This window comes from Saimiri boliviensis, chromosome 12 (assembly GCF_048565385.1).
Source record: "Saimiri boliviensis isolate mSaiBol1 chromosome 12, mSaiBol1.pri, whole genome shotgun sequence".
NCBI lineage: Eukaryota > Metazoa > Chordata > Mammalia > Primates > Cebidae > Saimiri > Saimiri boliviensis.
Window position 1 is genome coordinate 25161862 of NC_133460.1, and position 19102 is coordinate 25180963.

Genomic DNA, 19102 nt, shown 5'->3' on the forward strand with positions numbered 1-19102 from the left:
GATTTTCCCCAAACCGCATGACACCTAGAAATGACCAATTCTAGACAATATGACTTCTTAATATTGTTTATTTTCTGTTTATTTATTTTGAGATGGAGTCCTGCTCTGTTGCCCAGGCTGGAGTGCAGTGATGCAATCTCAGCTCATTGCAACCTCTGGGTTCAAGCTATTCTCCTGCCTCAGCCTTCCAAAGTACCATTTCATATTCCCACCAGCAGTGAACGAGAGTTCCTGTTGCTCCCCATCTTCATCAGCTTTGGTGTTGCCATGTTTTGGATTTTGGCCATTCTAACAGTCATGTAATAGTATGTCACTGTTATTTTAATTTGCATTTCCCTAATGACATATAATGTGAAGCAGAGTTATCTTTTGAAAATGTAGAGCTGCTCATGTTATTTCTTGGCTCAAGGCCCTATGACTTCTGTCTATAGAATAAAATTAAGACTCCTTAGAAATGCTCCCAAGATTATGCATCTCACCTTCCGGCCCCATTTTACTTATCTACATACCTCACCTCATCTTGCAACATCTCTGGTACTCCTAACCTCTAATCATCTGCATCTGCGGCTTCAGAACACATCAGCCTCTACACTGTTGTTCCTGCTCTGCTCTACTTACTGTCACTTGCACACATGGTTACCTGACAAGCACCTAATTATCTTTCAACATTTAGCTCCAATATTAACTATTCCACAAAGCTTTTTTTTTTTTTTTTTTTTTTTTTGAGACGGAGTTTCGCTCTTGTTACCCAGGCTGGAGTGCAATGGCGCAATCTCGGCTCACCGCAACCTCTGCCTCCTGGGTTCAGGCAATTCTCCTGCCTCAGCCTCCTGAGTAGCTGGGATTATAGGCACGCACCACCATGCCCAGCTAATTTTTTGTATTTTTAGTAGAGACGGGGTTTCACCATGTTGACCAGGTTGGTCTCGATCTCGATCTCTTGACCTCATGATCCACCCGCCTCGGCCTCCCAAAGTGCTGGGATTACAGGCTTGAGCCACTGCGCCCGGCCTCCACAAAGCTTTTTATACCTTCCCCCACTACTGCCTATATCATATATTACACCTGTAACAGTTTCACTTTTTTACATAGTTTTGCCCTATTAAACTGAAGGGAGGACATCTAATCTCTATCACAGTGTTTTGCACATATTGGTATTCATTAAAGCTTTGTTCAATGAAAGAACAGATATTTTACTCTTTCAATTGATCCTCAGAACAAACCTGTGCTATAGGTAAGGTATTATCCCAGTTTTAGACATTAATACATATTTGGTTATGCTCTGTGTTAACCATGTTTGCATTGCTATACAGGAATACCTGAGACTGGGCAACCTATAAAAAAAAGAGGTTTATTTTGGCTCACGGTTCTGTAGACTGTACAGGGAGTATAATGCTGGTATCTGCTTCCACTGAGGGCATCAGGAAATTTACAATCATGGCAGAAGGAGGAGAGGAGCCAGCATGTTACATGGTGAGAGAACAAGAGAAAGAGAGAAAAGAGATGCCAGGTTCTTTTTTTTTTTTTTTTTTGAGACAGAGTCTCGCTCTGATGCCCAGACTGGAGTGCAGTGGTGCGATCTTGGCTCACTGCAACCTCTGCCTATTGGGTTCAAGTGACTCTCCTGCCTTAGCATCCCAAGTAGTGGGACTACAGGTGTGTGCCACCATGCCTGGCTAGTGTTTGTATTTTTAGTAGAGACAGGGTTTCACCATGTTGGCCAGGATGGTCTCGATCTCCTGACCTAGTGATCTGCGTGCCTCAGACTCCCAAGTGCTGAGATTACAGGTGTGAGCCACGCACCCAGGTTCTTTTAAACCACATCTCATTGAAGTCAGACTGAGAAGTCATTCATTACCACAAGGACAGCATCAAGACATTCATGAGGATCCACTCCCATGATCCAAACACCTTCCACTAGGCCTGCCTCCAACACTGGGGGTCACATTTCAACATGAGATTTGCAGGGGACAAAACATCCAAGCTATATCATGCCACAAAAGTTAGTTTCGAGGGATGTTGGTTTCTCACGAGAATCCCATTCTGATTCACTCCAAATGAAGTTCACCAAAGTTTATCCATCTTGTAACATACATGCACATATGCACAGATTCCTATCTGCTACTAGTTTTTTATAACACTAATAGGAAACATAATTTGAGAATCTATCACAAGGTTGAGAATCAAAATCTACAAAAAAAAAAAAAAAAAAAGAGAATCTGAATTGCATTGTACAGACTGCTAACGGTCCTAAAAGAGATGGAATTACAGAAAGTTGTTGCTTGTAGTACATCTCTTTTGAGTGCTGTTGCACCATATTTCGAAATGATGAGTAATAAATATGGTATCATACAAGGTTCCATGCTAATAATGTTGCTAGTTAAAGTGATAAAGGGTCATTACTTAAATAAAGGCTAAATTAAAAAGCTGCATTGCTTATGTATGACTTTGTATGGAGCTCTCTAACCTTAACCCCCTTTCTTTCACTCATTGAAACAACTGCCTTTATAATTTTGGATAACACGAATTCTTAAAAACATACTAATGCTATATCAAATAAGAGTGTACTACAGAGTTACCAGTGTGTGTATCCCTGAAGCCAACAGTACTCTTACCTACACAGTTGCAGCTCTAACAACAGAAGTCAGGTATCAGGACTGCAAAATGAACATGATAGAAATAAAGATATGAGCGACTACGCCTGTCCAAGGAATTTGGAGTGTTTCCTTCACCACAGTGTTCTTCCATAGTGAGACGCTGAAAATAATAAGCTGGGGAAGGGTAGAAGATAAAACAGATTTGGAAGTCCTTCACCTCTAATGAGAATGGATAACGCGACTATAAGCCAGAAGAAAAAGAACAACTCAGTACAGCATTAATCGTGCTGGAACTTCCACCATAAGCCTGGGTCCAGTCAATGCGGTAATTTCCAATATCCCAAAAGAACCTAGGTTGATAATCTAGGTTTAAAAAAAAAGTGAAAATGTTTCCCTCTAGAAGATAGTTATGCTTCTCCTCAGGACTAGAAATCACCGTAGCAGAGGACAAAATGGAGCCATGAAATCTGGTTAAGCTGCAACGGATACCTACAGGGTGGCTGAGGAGCAAATGGAAGCTGCAGCAAGCCAAAGACCTAGCTAGTACTAAAAGCTGGGTCCACAAACAGTTTCTTGAAATGGTGTGTGGTCTTGCTTAGCTGAGCATACTGTGGGCCTCAGGATGCTGGAAAACGAGGGGGCAGTAAGACTTAAAGATGGGATGGGAAATGACACAAGAACGGTTAAAAAAAAAAAAAGAAAAGAAAGAAAGAGAACAGAAGGAAAAGAGAAAACTAAGGAAACAGAAAGAGGGTGGCCATGGTGGCATATGCCTGTAATCCTAGCACCTCGGGAGGCCAAGGTGGGAGAATCACTTGAGGCAAGAAGGCTGAGACCAGCCTGGGCAACATAGTGAGACCTTTGTCTCTACAAAAAAAAATTTTTTTTAATTAGCTGGGCATGATGGCACACATCTGTAGTCCCGGCTATTCAGGAGGCTAAGGTGGGAGGATCACTGGAGCCCCGGAGTTCCAAGTTGCAGCAAGCTATGATTGTGCCACTGCAGTCCAGCCTGGGCAACACAGCCAGATCTTGTCTCAAAAAAAAAAAAAAAAAAAAAAAATGGGGGCAGGTTATTTCCAGAATTTTACAATTAAAAAATGTATCTAGCTATTAAGCGTAATAACACCAAAAACATTTCCAAATCAATTCTTAAAGATTTCTCTCATCTCTTCTGAAAAAATTCTAAAAACAAAACTCCAAAGATGAAATGGAAGTTAAAGGTAAACAAGGCAATAGGGCTGAATACATCATTTCAGTAACTCGGAATTTGCTCCATTCTGCTGCTCTAGAGGAGCTTAGCTACATTAGAGCAGTTACGGTGGAAACTTCTCCCCCAATGTGAAGATATCCAGAATGCGAAGCTGCCATTAAACATGCGGACACAGATCTACATTTACTGATAGGTGAAAAGTCGGGAGTCGATGTGGAAGAGGGACTGGGAAATATTTCAGAGCCAGTCTCCTCACGCCGTCCAGGGACCTACACACTTGAGGCCACCGAGTCACCCGCGCAGCCCTGCTCCTCCAAGACCAACGCGGGCTCCCCAGACCCACGGGCCTGAATCTGGAGGACAGCAGTCCGCGTGACAACGGCGACTCGGAGATCGGCACCCGTAGGGAAGGCCGGGTACACGGGGAGCTGGCGTCGCGTCTAAGGGAACAAACGCAGGGGCGTGTGTCCTGGGCAAAGACGGCCCGCCGCGCCGGTCCCGGGGCAGCAGCGGCCGGCGTCGGACAGCACGGAGGGCGGCGGGCACGGGACGCTACTCAGCAGCCCGACGCCGAGCGGCCGCCGCCACTGCGGCCTCAGGAAGGCCGGCGGTGGCAGCGCGGCCCGGCTCAGCGGCTCGCGGCCCCGGGCGCCCCCCCATCTGCCCGCTTGCTCGCTCATCCTCACCCGCAGTCTCGTCCGCTCGCTCGCCCGCCCACAGATCTACAGGGCCCCGCGGCCCCGCGAGCTACTCCACGTCCGGCACTGACCGACAAACGCTCCGCGGCCGCCGCGCCCCGCCCCTTTGTGACACCACCTACCAATCGCTCGACGGCGCTCTTGCCGCCCTCCAATCAGCGCGGGCAGGGAGGGCTTGGCCGCCGGACGCGGGCGGTTGCCGGGGCTCCGGGGCCTTCTCGGCGTTCCCCGGAGGTCGTCGGTTACGAGGCCCGGATGTTGACCTTTTATTACTAGCCACACTGGACAACTGACTCGCGCCCACGCGGGCGTCTGGAGGGCAGCCGCACGGCCTGCTGGGAACGCCCTCCGTGAGACCCACCGGAGATCCTCTTCCTGGAGCCTGATTTGCTGGGGATAAGCGATGCAGGCAGAGGCTGTCCAGTCGGTGGTCTCTCCAGAACCCGGGGCACTACTAGTGTGTTCCTGGCCAGCCTGCCCTGAACAAATCCCCTTTGGGCTTCATCGTCCCCTAACGTTTCTGGCCTCAATGGCCTCATCTGGAAAATGGGGGCATTACCATGCCTAATTGAAGACAAGGGCGAAAACAGGTAACTTTCTGTAGTCCTCATCCAATTGACTGAGGACTGTAGGCCAGGCAGTGGAGTAGGCACCCTGGACTCAAATCCCAGCGTTGGGTAAGCCCAATGACGCCTCCTGCTCCAGCTTCCAAGCTGCTGAGCTGTGGTGTAAACAGACTGACTTCAAGACAACACCTGCTTTTCTACTTAACATGGGAGTCCACTGCCTCGTTCCCCCTACTGATTTTCCAACTCTGTGAACCTCCTTCACTAGGTGGGTTAATCGGCTGAGAAAGAATGTCATCTCCCTCTCACTGGGGGTTCACTCATCCTCGACTTCTGGCTCCGAGGGATCAATCTAAGATGAAACTAAACACCTGATCTCTGCCTCCTGTTCTCTCCCATTCTTCTGAGACCCTATCACCAACCTGTCTCCACAGTTCAACGAACTACTGAGCATACAGTGGGGAGTATGGTGAGTCACTAGGCTTTGATTCACCAGTCTCTCTTGCCACTGGTTCTTTCTCAAACTCTACATATGCTTAATGCTGACTAGACTGGAGGCCTTTGAGGACAGGGCTGTGATGTGTAATCATCTTTGCATTCCTGACACTAAAATAGTGCTTGTGATGGATGGAGACTGAGTAAAAACCTTAGCGTTTCTCATCCCTGCCTCCCGGCTTCATTCACACTAGAGAATTGACAGCATGGACCGTAGAGTCAGGCAGGTGTGTTTAAAGCCTTGGCTCCCAATACTGGAAGTACCATTACCATTCATTCTTTACATCATCATCATCTACCATTCTTCAATACCAGATAGTTGACAAGTGTCTTCACATCTCTCCCCATCACAATCCTGCAAAGTTGTTATTGAAACCCCTCCTCTACAAAGGAGTAAACAAAAGCTAATTAAGGTGCAACAAGTTGCCTACAATCAAACAGCTCTAAGTAGGAAAGCCTGATTTAAATCTAGGACACAGTACAAAAATCCAACCTCGTTCCATTATTCCACATTGCTTCCAGATTCTAGCTTCATTTGTAAAATTAGTATTACTACATTACCTATCTGGTAGACCATGGAGACTGAATAAATTTCCTACCATAAGAACTTTTATTTTCTTGGCATAAGTTCTCTCCCCCTTTCAAGCCTCTCAATGTAGCAGTTTGCAAATTTTCTAACCCTATTGTCTTCTGAATCCCTTGAAATCAATCCTAGTGATTGATGAGTAGATTTAATTGTTCCAAAAGAAAATCATCATATTTAACAAATACTGACTCAGACCCACATTGGTTACTAGAGCAAGAAACTATGTGCAGAAATAACCTAAGGACAGAAGGAAGATGCATAAAATGAATCGGGGAAAGAATGGGCAACTAGCACGTGCCCTTGTCTGTCATCATGTCACTGTCACAGCAGACTTGGGCAAATGGTTGACCTATGGGAGCTGCACAAAATCTTTGACTCTGTGTATGAGCGATTCCCCATTCCATCTTACAGTGCCCAAGTTAGAAGTTAGCTCCAGAATCACTGAGACCAACCCATGCTGCCTACAAGACTGTGCCCTTGTGACAGGCTGAATAGTCAGCAGTAAAACAGAGCACCAAAAAACACAGACTAGAATGGGGTCACCCATCCAGATGGCTAGTAACTACTGTCTTTGACGAAGTAGATAAAGATTTCCATTACTGCAGAGTTGTATGGGGCAATGCTGCTCTATAAGCTGACATTTCTATCCTCAGCACTTCCCCCTGCTATGACCTAGGTTCATTCTGCTGCTTCCGTAAGACAAGGATGGAAAAGGATCCCTTACAGCAATGGTCAGCGAACTGCTTATGTAAAGGGGCAGACAAAATATCTGAGGCTCTGTGAGCCATCCAGTCTCTGTCATAAGTACTCAACTCTTTTTTTTTTTTTTTTTTTTTTGAGACGGAGTTTCGCTCTTGTTACCCAGGCTGGAGTGCAATGCCGCGATCTCGGCTCACTGCAACCTCCGCCTCCTGGGCTCAGGCAATTCTCCTGCCTCAGCCTCCTGAGTAGCTGGGATTACAGGCACGCGCCACCATGCCCAGCTAATTTTTTGTATTTTTAGTAGAGACGGGGTTTCACCATGTTGACCAGGTTGGTCTCGATCTCTCGACCTCGTGATCCACCCGCCTCGGCCTCCCAAAGTGCTGGGATTACAGGCTTGAGCCACCGCGCCCGGCAAGTACTCAACTCTTACACTGGAGGTAGGATGAAAGCAGCAATAGTAAGTAAATGAATGAGTGTGCTGTTGTTCCAATTAAAACTTTATTTACAAAATCCGATGGGGGGGGGGGTGGGCATAGTTTGCAAAACCTTGCGTAGGAGGACATGCAAAGGCACATTCAGAATTCAGTGAAAAACCCCTCCCATATTGCTAAGACTCATGAAGTGTAATCTCTCGTCTTTTTTCTCTTTCACCTGGCCAGGCCCTAAGTTAGGGTTCCCATCCATGTAACAAAGACTCCTGGTCATGTGGCATTTGCTACCTCTGAGATTCCCTGCCTAACCATGAAAGCCACAAAGAAATTTCTTCTTTTACATGCCCTTAAGCATATTATGGCCCCACCAAGGCTAATTAAATAAACTGTGGTTAAAAACAAAATAAACCAACCATTGTGAAATATTTATTTTTGTTTTGTAGTATTAAGCATGATTAAACCAGTGCAGAAAAAGACTAAGTACATTGGGTAAAAGATGAGCTAGCTATTCTAGTATTTGCTTTTTGTAATCCAGTTAAGACCATGAGCATATACAGCAGCATCACTAACTCAACAATGTAGCTGAAGGGTAACATGTGGATACCCTTTATGCTCTACTGGCCTCCAAAGGCATTCAGGGGATCATCAAAGATGTTGGACGCCTTGTGTTCAGATCTTGGTTCAGGTGCTGCCTGTGCAGATCGGCTTTTTGGTTTGGTTGTCTTAGCCTGGATACCAGAGGAGAAGATGTCATCTTTAGAAAGAAAAAAGAAAAACAGTTGCTGAAGAGGGTTGGGGAAGGGTGCTTTCAAGATGCATGCAAGCAAACCACCGAAGACCCAACTCTGGTAACAGTATGGAGTTCCCCAAAACGCTAATCTAGAACTCAAGCCTCTTAGATTCTGGTCCTGGGTCTGTTACTCATTAAGTTTTAGGATCACACACAAGTATCTCTTGGAGCACAATTTCTTCAGCTACAAAAGTGTATATTTGTGCGTATGCAGGACAGAAAAAAGGGAAGGGTAACTTGATCTCCAAACCTGGCCCATGACCCTACCTACCATCAGGGACAATGGACTTATTTATATATTTTTTCATATTGGGTTTTAAAAGAGTAATAAAAATATGCAAAGGGAAATCCAATATAGGATCCATTCTTTTTCTTTCAGAATAAATGCACTGATTTGAGGCATCTCAATTGTAAGACTGTAAGCCTCTGTCGCTCTATTAGTGTTTTAGTGTTTCACTGACTCAAAAGTTTGTCCTACCTAATTATGTTACATACCCAGAAATGTTACTGCTAGTATGCAACCATGATTTTAGCATGTATACATAAAGTTAGCTGTATACAACTGTTAAAGACCACAGCATTACTTGTAATAGAGAAACCTTCAAACAATCGAGATCACCAACAGGCCAATGGCTAAATACAAAGAAATCCTGCATACCACTAAAAACAAGAAAGGAAATCTCTATTTACTGACATGAAAAGACATTAAGTGACTAAGAGGAACAGCAGAATAGGTAAAGTATGTTCTTACTTTTTAAAAAAGGCAGGTATATATTTATGTGTACACAAACATATATTAACACCACTATGTCCAAAAGGATACACACCAAACTGTTACTATTACTTCTAGGGTTTATTAACTTTTTACATTTTCTGAATTGTATGAATCTATTACAATAAGCATGTATCACTTCTTTTGTATTAAAAATAATTCTCTTCTGCACTCCATGTGGTGCGAAGTAGGGGAAACAGAGCACATGGCTTGCTGGAGACACAGAGCCAGTGTGGCTCTGCAACAGCAGCCATCTGCCAGTTATCCTCAAGGTCTAGATCAGGCGTCCCCAAACTTTTTACACAGGGGGCCAGTTCACTGTCCCTCAGACTGTTGGAGGGCCGCCACATACTGTGCTCCTCTCACTGACCACCAATGAAAGAGGTGCCCCTTCCTGAAGTGCGGTGCGGGGCTGGATAAATGGCCTCAGGGGGCCGCATGCGGCCCGCGGGCCGTAGTTTGGGGACGCCTGGTCTAGATCAATGGGGGCAGTAGGAAATGTGTATGTGGCCTCAGCCCAAGTGCTCTCTACCAACACAGGATGTATCAAAAGTCTAATATTTAGGGTTCTTGGGCATTTGCCTTGTCTACTAACAAAGCACAAGTTTTGCCATGGAAGGAAGACTAGCTTGTTCCCAAACACCGAAGCCCTCCGTGAGATGCAACGCCTATGTCAGAGCCTACATGTGGGTCTAGTCTTGCTCTCCTCTCACACAGAACCATGGACACTCCCTCTCCAACTGGAGCTCCGACTCAGCCAACCATGTCACACCCAAGGCAGCTCCCTCAGCCTACTTTAGCACGTGAGATTATTTCTGATCCATCTTCCTTTCATAACATCAGGGTGTGTCACAGATGATTGGTGAGGTGCACTGAGACAAAAGTTAAATTATACTTAAATGTCAAACTCTGGCCGGGCGCGGTGGCTCACGCCTATAATCCCAGCACTTTGGGAGGCCGAGATGGGTGGATCACGAGGTCGAGAGATCGAGACCATCCTGGTCAACATGGTGAAACCCCGTCTCTACTAAAAATACAAAAAATTAGCTGGGCATGGTGGCGCATGCCTGTAATCCCAGCTACTCAGGACGCTGAGGCAGGAGAATCGCCTGAACCCAGGAGGCGGAGGTTGCAGTGAGCCGGGATCGCGCCATTGCACTCCAGCCTGGGTAACAAGAGCGAAACTCCGTCTCAAAAAAAAAAAAAAAAAAAAAGTCAAACTCTGGGTGCCTTCAAATTCTTTAATGTCTATCATAGGAAGCAGTTACTTCACTAAAATAATTAGTCCATCTCTTACCTATCTTCAGCCTAACTTGGGATTATATTGAAGGAAACTTGCTAGGGTGCATTTTCCAGAAAAGGTCCAAGAAAAGGTAACAGGAAAAATACCAAGTGATGGAAAGGTAAGGATTCTCTAGGTCAAGATGTAACCAAACTTACCCATATCATCATCAAATATAGACTTGGCTTCCACTTTCTTTTTGGACTTTTCTTTTGGTTTTACAGTTAAGTCAGCAAAGATATCAATGTTATCATCAAATAAGTTGGATTCCAATGTTTTCTCCTTCTCTCTGGTTTTTTGAGAGGGTTTAATTGCTTCTGTAGCAAATATATCATCCTTGTTATGCCAAAAATATAAACAAAACAATGTTAAATCAATTTTTCTTTTTAAACTTTAAACACTTCAACAAGCTGTGGAAATGCAAATGGCCAGGGTGTTGTGGAACAGCCTTGAGACTGTCCCCTCTGCTGGGGATGCACTACCCGAGATCTCTGCACAGCCCGGCCTACCCATCTCACCCCGGCTCAAGCACCGGCATCACAGTGACACCTTCCCTACCAGTCCTGCCTAAAGGAGCACCTCCTACCCCTACCTACCACTCTGCCCCGGGTTATTTTCCTCATGGCACTTAGTACTACTTGAAAACATCTTAATTATACATTGCCCTATTTATATTTGATTATCTTCCCAGAAAGCTCTGAGGACCCTAGCACGTTTCTGAGTTCATCTTCTGCCTGTAGTCCCCAGGTGCTCAATAAACATCTGCTGAGCAAATGCCACTGAACGGCTTATTGCCCGCACTAAATTGTCAGCTCCAGCCAGGGCCTATGTGCCCAGAACCAGAGGTTAAATTCCCAAGCTGGACCAGTATTGCTGTATGCATGTCTGAGAAACTGATTACAACATTCTATAAAAAAACCAAAACTATAAAAACTAGAGCTGTATCAATGATTATGGCCAGCCAAGAAATACCCTTTACCTGACAAAAACCTTTACAAAATATCCTTTACAAAACAACCACTTCTGAGTCAATGTTAAACTTACTAATAAAAGAGCCTAATTATAAGTACTAAGCTATGGGACATGCATGCAACAAGCTAAACATAATCTATGGCTCAAATGAGCCAATCAGATACCTTCCTTAACCTCAGACACAAAAACATGTTAAGTCCTGTTACCTCAAAAATATCTTGTGTTGTTGATATGACATCCTGCTGACTACTGGATTTTGACTCATTCTTCCTGACTTTCTGATCTGTAAAGAGATCATCCTCATCTTCCAGGAGAGGAAAGGGATTTGTTTTCTTTGCTGGTTTTGGTTTAGCAGACTGAAAGAGATCATCATCACTGCTGGCCTCCCCTAGAGCAGGAAACATGGGGCTCTTTTCTTTACCTCCCCCTGGTGGGCTGGCAGGATTCTCCGCTATCTTTGCCTTGGGTTTTGTTCTCTCCATGGACTGAGATCCAGTGCCCGTGGAAAAGATGTCCCTAGAATCAAAAAGGTCAGCCTCCCTTCTGGAATGACCCAGAGATTTTGCAAAAGGGCTTCCGTCCACTCCAGGCACAGGACCACCTTCCCAGGGTGCAGTGGCAGCTTCCAGGGCCTCCTCAGTGCTGTCTTCTCCACTGGCTGCTCTGAGCTGTGGCCGATGGCCATTTGGGGAAATGGTACCATCAGCCCACTGTGCAATGGGTGCTCTGGGGACACTCATGTCCTCAGCCTTGCTGGACTCCTGGGCAGCCAGACGCCTAGCTGCACGAGTCTGTGGTCTACGCTTCCCTCTCATCTTGACACGGCCCTGCAATGGCAAAAAAACACACATTGATCTGATGATAAAGTGTTCAAAGCTACCATGGCAAAGAATCAGTGACTCAAAATATTTTAAGGTTATCTGGTCTACTTCAATCAAGATATTATCTAAGAATACAGAAGAGGTTATTTCTTAATGATTCCCAAGGAATGAGTTTAATAGCTCCTAGTACTCTAAGTCATTCTTAATCCTTTAGCTTTTCCATTTTTTAATCTTTCCAGGAAGTTTCAGTTCAGTTTCACACAAAAAGCTTCATCTGTTGCTGGAAACCTGGAAAGTAGGCATGTTGGTGCTCTGTGTCTCACAACCCCTCCCTTGGCCCCTACTCTGCCCTCAATATAAACCTGAGTATCTTTCAAAACAAGAAAGAATCAGGGGGAATTCTGGTGCTAACTTTTGTTGGGGGGGCTAGTCTAAATTCAGCCTCCAGGAGCAGGGAGAAATGTAAGACAATAAAAAGACGTAATCTAAGGTGCTGTTTTCTTCAAGTCATTAAATTTAAGTGTTAAATATTCCACATAAGAAATATGGCTTAGAAATCAGAACTTTTAATATAATCTCAAAACATGAATCACTTAGTAGCAATGATGCAGTGATAATTTACGATATTTTCCAAAATACACAAACGTAGAATTTTGAGAAGCTACAATCTACTTTGAGCAAAGCATGATTATGTTTGCCAACTTCAGGGGAATTTCATAATTTTATTTGCCAATTTAAACTTGACCAAAAAAAAAAAAAAGCCAATGAAAAAATGTAATAAAAGGAAGGATGTTTTATTTTGTACAAGGAAACAGATCTGGAAACATCTGAAATGAATCTGTTTGCCAGGGTTAGGTCATTCTGTCCTGTCACTTACTTGGAGATCAGCTAAGGATTTCTAGAGAAGGGAGATTGGATAGAAACAAGAAAACCAACTAAAATGAAAGGAAAACTTCAAAGAGTTCACAGTCCATTGAGGAGATCCTGTGAAACAGTGTCGCTGCTGTGGGATCTGGGAGGGGGAAGCGCAGGGCACAGTGACACAGAAGTGGGGATATGGAAGCACAGCTGTGGACGGAGAGGAACATTCCTGGTGATGAGGCAGCAGGAGCCTTAGGCAGCAGCAGGACAGACCATGTGTATTCACGGAGTGGCACCTGGTATGCCTGGAGTCAGGCTGTAATGTGTGCAGCGACTAGTGAAAAAGCTGCACACATGGGCTGGCACCGATTGTAAAGGGGTTTCATGCCAAACACAGGAGCCCAAATGCTCTTTTTGGAGCAGTGAGGAAGAGCCAGCAGGAGGGGCATGATCTGCTCTGTGGTTAGAAGACCCCCAGGTGGCAGTGTTGAAAACCTGGAGGTGTCAGACACCAGCCAAAGTGGTCAGCCTTTGCTGTGGCTACTGAGCAGAATGCAAATGTACTGAATGCAGGCCATGGAAAAGCAGGTGCAGGATCAGAGGGGTGTGGAGGATGAGATGCAGGGAGCAGCTGAAGGATGAGGCACCCTTTCAAAAGTAGAGTCAAAGTCAGACTGCTGTGTATGCAATTGATAAATTGCAAAGAGGCATACACATGTTCTAGTTAAAAGAAGACAGAAAGGAAGCAAAGATGGTTTCATCACCTTGTTTGCACTGGGTAAGGTGTCTGCCTGAGCTGGAAGATCAAAACTCACGCCGGCCTCCCCACTCCCAGGAAGGACAGGCACACTTTCCAGACCGTGGCTCCTTCTGTGTTCAGATGAAGGAAAAGCCAATTCTGGCAAAACAGGCTTTACTTCAGAGATCTGGGGCGCCGCTGTGGGCAGCAAGGCCGCTGGGTTGATCGCTAAATTTGCCTAAGGAAGAAAAATGAAACTGTATTTGTTCTTCAACACAGCAGTCTATTATCTTTACTGTGACACATGACGAGACTCAGTGCACATAATGTATAATACAAGAGGAGAAGAGACATGTAGGAAAATCACCTGATCTAGTCTCAGAATTAAAGCAGAGGGTCTTACACCTATGCCCATCACTGGGCTCAAAGAATAGATGTTGAAGACGCAGCACACAAGAGGCCGACAACTAGGTGCAGGGAAAGGGAGGCGGGAGAAGAGATGGGAAGATGCTTGGCAGCAGCTGACAAAAGTAAAAACCCAAAAAAGTTTATAGATGCCACAGGGCAGGCAATGAAGATTCCAGTGTTATAATTACTTGTATTTTCCCGATCCGAGTGGATGGTTCTTTGGTTTTAAATGGAGCGAGACCTGATGAGTCCTGTGTGAAATTACATCCAGTTAAAAATGCATTGCAGAAACAGAAAGAGAAATGTCTTTTATGCCTGTAAATAAATCTGTGATGGAGCAAAACTGTCACTTTCTGTAGCTCTTTAATGCGAAAGGCATTCCAATCTCTCCTGGGGCCTGATGTCCTACTAACACTACTTCACATATGCCTCCTCCTCTGTCATGTAAGTGGAAAGCTGTCAGATCAAATATGGAGTCAAAGAAGACAAGATGAGTAAGATTCCCAAGAGTCACAGTTTATCAGAGCACCCAAAACTGACCAGCAGGCAAAATTACCATGTTTGTTATTCAACAGAAATTTCAAGGAGCACACAGAAATTCACCCATAGCCAAATGCACTGGTTCTAAAAGCAAAAGGATCTGAGCCCCAGGAAGGGTCAGTGGTGATGTGCTGGTCCAAGAGCTTCATGCTCACAGCTCAGGACACTAAGGCTTCAGTGAGACACCCTGGGACACCTGCCCATGCATCTGGCACTTGCTCTCCAGTCCTAGTCTGTTCCCAGGAGGAGCTCCACAGCGTTCTGAGAAGACTGCTGCAGAATAGGGCCCAATGCCAATGGCCTCAGGAAAGACAACACTGAGGGCAGCCAAGAAATCAGATGTAATTTATATTTAATTCTATTCTAATTCCATTCCAAGGGAATACAGAGGGAGAAATGATGTTTTAGTGGGAAGAATATTCTTCATCCTACTTTAACCCCACTTTAGAATCAAATCTGGCATGGCATCAAAAAACACTATTACATAGAGATTCATGACACTCTGGAGTGTAGAGCAAGGAGAAGGGAGGTGACTCGGGGCAGGGGGAGTGCAGTGATTGCTCTTTTGTCTTTATGAAGAGAAGTCTGAATAACTGTGGATCTGGATAACGGAATTTCTCTGTACTGGGATACAAACAAGAGCTGAAAATCCTTAAAGAGGATTTCTAACCTGAGGTGTTTCCAGCTTCCATATGCCTTTCTCTTTGCTACCTTGAATAGATTCAGGATGTTTCTGGTTTTTGAAAGAGGAAACAGAGTTGTCTTTTTTCACTACTCTCTTTTTCTCTTGTACCTTTAAAAGAAAAAAAAAACCAAAAAACAAATATCCATCAAATATCTTAGAAATTTTAAGGAAAAATCATAACGCAAAAAACAATCTTGGCTTCTGAGTTTTAAAAATATTTTCTCAAATGAGGGCTAAACCAACTCAAAGGAAGCATTTCAGAAACAGCATTCTGAAGACTGTGACTGTCACAAGAATCCTCTCCATGATAAAAAGAAAACAGAGTACTTACAAAAACCTACGGGGCTGGGGGAGAAAATGACATACAGAGGCTAAAACTCAGACTCAAAGCTTTGCACCTGAAAGGCACAAATATTTAGTCACCACAGTGTATGCAATGGTCTTTCAATCAACCATTTAAACAAACAGATCTGTAGTGCAGTCAGAGAAACTGGATTGTTAAAGTTTTAATGTTAGTTTAGGGAACATAACATAGGGAACACCACAAACTAAGCATTGCATCCTCCACCCATGCTCCCCTCAGCATGTTATTTGCCATTCATTTGCTAGGAAGCACCACGACTCTGAGGATGTTCCTTAATCACCTCACTGAATATTAGTTTCCTTTCCCATAATCTTTCCCACACAACCCAGTACTGAGAACAAAAGGCTGATACCAAAGGCTGGGACTTGGCAGAGCTGAAAAGATCATCATCTTCATCATCCCCAAACAGGCTCCCAACACTTGGCTCTAACAACTAGAATAAACAAGACTCAGGTTCAATATCCAAAAGAAAACGATTTACAGGGAGAACTAGGTGAGTTGTTGAGACAGTAGCCAATACAGTAACAAAGCCATAATGTGAAGAACCCTTTGGTACTGACCTTGGTTTTTTTGCTGCCGGCAAAAAGGTCAACATCTGGGTCATTGTCCTTTTGGAGCTTGTGGCTGAAAAGGAGCTCTTCATCCTGGAAGACACCTGTGCTCTTGGGGCGGGCATCAGGATCATGGCCCTAGGAATAGCAGGGAAGGTCATGTGTGATTAGAGTTCTAAGAGCTCATCTCAAGGAAGTTACACATGTAAAGACGGACACAACAAAGATGTCCCTACAGCTGTATTATGTTAGCAGAAGGCTGGCCACAGCCTAAAGACCACTCTGTAAGGGAATGAAGCACTAACAAAATGGAATACTAGGGAGCTACCAAAAATAACAGAAAATATATTTATAAATACAAAGTTATATATATATGTTTGTACACACAAGGTTTAGCGATAATCTTTCCAGATTATATATATTATATAAACCTTGTATAGTATCTAAAATTTTTATTAGAAAAACAATCCAGGCTGGGCACGGTGGTTCATGACTGTAATCCCAGCACTTTGGGAGGCCAAGGTGGGAAGATAATGAGGTCAAGAGATTGAGACCATCCTGGCCAACATGGTGAAACCCCATCTCTACTTAAAATACAAAAATTAGCCAGGCATGGTGGCACGTGCCTGTGGTCCCAGCTACTCGGGAGGCTGAGGCAGAAGAATCACTTGAACCCAGGAGGTGGAAGTTGCAGTGAGCTGAGATTGCGCCACTGCGCTGCAGCCTGGGGACAGAGCAAGACTCCAACTCAAAAAAAAAGAAAGAAAGAAAAACGACAATCCATTAGTTCCATAATGAGAAACATTTTGGAGATTAAAAAATACAGTTGAATGAGTTTGCTCTATCTCATTCCCAAAGGGAAGAAGAGACAGCAGCTGACTCAACCACAAACTACGTAAGTGGTCAAATATGTATCCCTTACCTGTAAGCACGGTAGGCCAAAGACCTGGCATGGTGTGACCACAAGCCCTCCCATGCCTATCCATCACTTCTGTCCTACTTTCAAACTCCAAGTGAGTCTCTTTTTGTTTACTAGATCTCTAACATTTAAAATCAACGTTATTGGTCTGATAATATAATGCTCCAGACCTGACATTCTAAAATTCATCCCTATTTCTTTAGTATCACAGCCACAGACTAAAACTTAACAAAAAGGCCAGGCTTGGTAGTTCATGCCTGTAATCTCAGCACTTTGGGAGGCTGAGGTGGGCAGATCACCCTAGGCCAGGAGTTCAAGACCAGCCTGGTGAACATGGTGAAACCCCATCTCTACTAAAAATACAAAAATTAGCTGGGCATGGTGGCATGTACCTGTGGTCCCAGATACTCGGGAGGCTGAGGGAGGAGAATCCTAGAACGTGGGAGGCGGAGGCTCCAGTGAGCTGAGATCACATTATTGCACTCCAGCGTGGGCAAGAGAATGAGATTCCATCTCAAAAGAAAAAAAAAAAAAAAAAACTACCCGAAAACTGACTTCTGACAAAATAAATCACATTAACACTAAATATTATTGTTATATATCAAAATGAGTTTAGGCTGGGCATGGTGGCTCACGCCTGTAATCCCAGCACTTTGGGAGGCCGAGGTGGGCAGATCACGAGGTCAAGAGATGGAGACCATCCTGGCCAACATGGTGAGACCCCATCTCTACTAAAAATACAAAAATTAGCTGGGCGTGGTGGTGTGCGCCTGTAGTCCCAGCTACTGGGGAGGCTGAGGCAGGAGAATTGCTTGAACCTGGGAGATGGAGGTTGCAGTGAGCTGAGATCGTGCCACAGCACTCCAGACTTGCGCCTGGCAACAGAGCAAGACTCTGTCTCAAAAAACAAAAAAAATGAGTTTAACACAGTAAGGTTAAATGTTTCACAACCACGGAAAAACATTACAAAACCATACACAGTAAGAGACTGAGAGAAAATATATCAAATTAATCATATTCACTGTATGCAACTCTCATTTATATATAGGGTTACAGTATTAGTATAACAAAAAAATTCATAAAACATTTTTTTTAGAAACAGACTATTTCTTCAGTTTGATCTATAAAAAGGATTGGCAATCTATGACCTGTCAACCTGGTTTAACATCACCATTGAGATAAAATTCATATACCATAAAATTTACCCATTTATCATGTAAAATTCAATGATTTTTTAGTATACTCAGATTTGTGCAACCACTACCACAATCTAAGTTAGAACATTCTCATCATCCCCAAAAGAAACCCCAAACCATTAGCAGCAATTTTCCATTTCTGCTCACCGCCACTCCCAGCCCCCAGCACCGACTAATCTACTTTCTGTATTCATGGATATGTCTAATCTGGACATTTCATATAAATGGAATCACATGTGTGGGTCCTTCATGACTGGCTTATTTCATTTAGAATGTTTTCAAGGTTCATCCATGTTGCTGCATGCATCAGTACTTAGCCTTTTTTTTAATTACCAAATAATATTCCATTGTATGGAAATACTATATTATGTTTCACCATTGTTTCCATCTTTTGTCTATCATGAATAATCCTGCTGGGAACAATAATATTCAGGTTTTGTGTGAACATATGTTTTTATTTCTCTTGGATATATACCTAGGAATGAAATTCCTGGATATGTGGTAACTCTATGTTATAAGAATTTGAAGAACAGCAAACTGCTTTCAAAGTGGTTGTGCCATTCCACATCTGCAGCAGCAAGGAATGAGGATTTCCATTTTTCCACATCCTTACCAACACTCGTTACTTTCCTTTTTTGTTTATTATACTCCTCTTTCTGGGTATGAAGTGGTGTGTCATTGTGGTTTTGACTTCCTTGATGCTGAGCATTTTTTCTTTTTTTTTTTTTTTTTGAGACAGAGTTTCGCTCGTTACCCAGGCTGGAGTGCAATGGCGCGATCTCGGCTCAACGCAACCTCCGCCTCCTGGGTTCAGGCAATTCTCCTGCTTCAGCCTCCTGAGAAGCTGGGGTTACAGGCACGTGCCACCATGCCCAGCTAATTTTTTGTATTTTTAGTAGAGACGGGGTTTC

The 19102-nt window shown here is 44.0% G+C and overlaps 2 protein-coding genes across 10 annotated transcripts in view; both read right to left on the bottom strand.

Moving 5' to 3' along the window:
- The window catches only part of ZFAND4 (zinc finger AN1-type containing 4), a 76243-nt gene extending 71629 nt beyond the window's left edge, over positions 1 to 4614 (bottom strand). For all 3 annotated transcript variants that reach the window (XM_074382105.1, XM_010340614.3, XM_074382104.1), the window contains exon 1: positions 4497 to 4614. The gene's annotated coding sequence lies outside the window, so the exon portion shown is untranslated. The remainder of the gene's footprint in view (positions 1 to 4496) is intronic.
- Positions 4615 to 7702: 3088 nt separating this feature from the next.
- Positions 7703 to 19102, bottom strand: part of WASHC2C (WASH complex subunit 2C) — a 66642-nt gene continuing 55242 nt past the window's right edge. For 3 of the 7 annotated variants that reach the window (XM_039477804.2, XM_039477805.2, XM_039477812.2), the window contains 8 exons: positions 16086 to 16214; positions 15878 to 15958; positions 15147 to 15269; positions 14125 to 14187; positions 13554 to 13766; positions 11314 to 11934; positions 10294 to 10471; positions 7703 to 8045 (listed from right to left, as the gene is read on the bottom strand). In XM_039477804.2, coding sequence (XP_039333738.1) covers positions 7906 to 8045; positions 10294 to 10471; positions 11314 to 11934; positions 13554 to 13766; positions 14125 to 14187; positions 15147 to 15269; positions 15878 to 15958; positions 16086 to 16214 — 1548 coding nt within the window. In that variant the 3' untranslated portion in view covers positions 7703 to 7905. The remainder of the gene's footprint in view (positions 8046 to 10293; positions 10472 to 11313; positions 11935 to 13553; positions 13767 to 14124; positions 14188 to 15146; positions 15270 to 15877; positions 15959 to 16085; positions 16215 to 19102) is intronic. The other 4 variants (XM_039477806.2, XM_039477807.2, XM_039477809.2 and 1 more) reach the window with 4 other exon arrangements.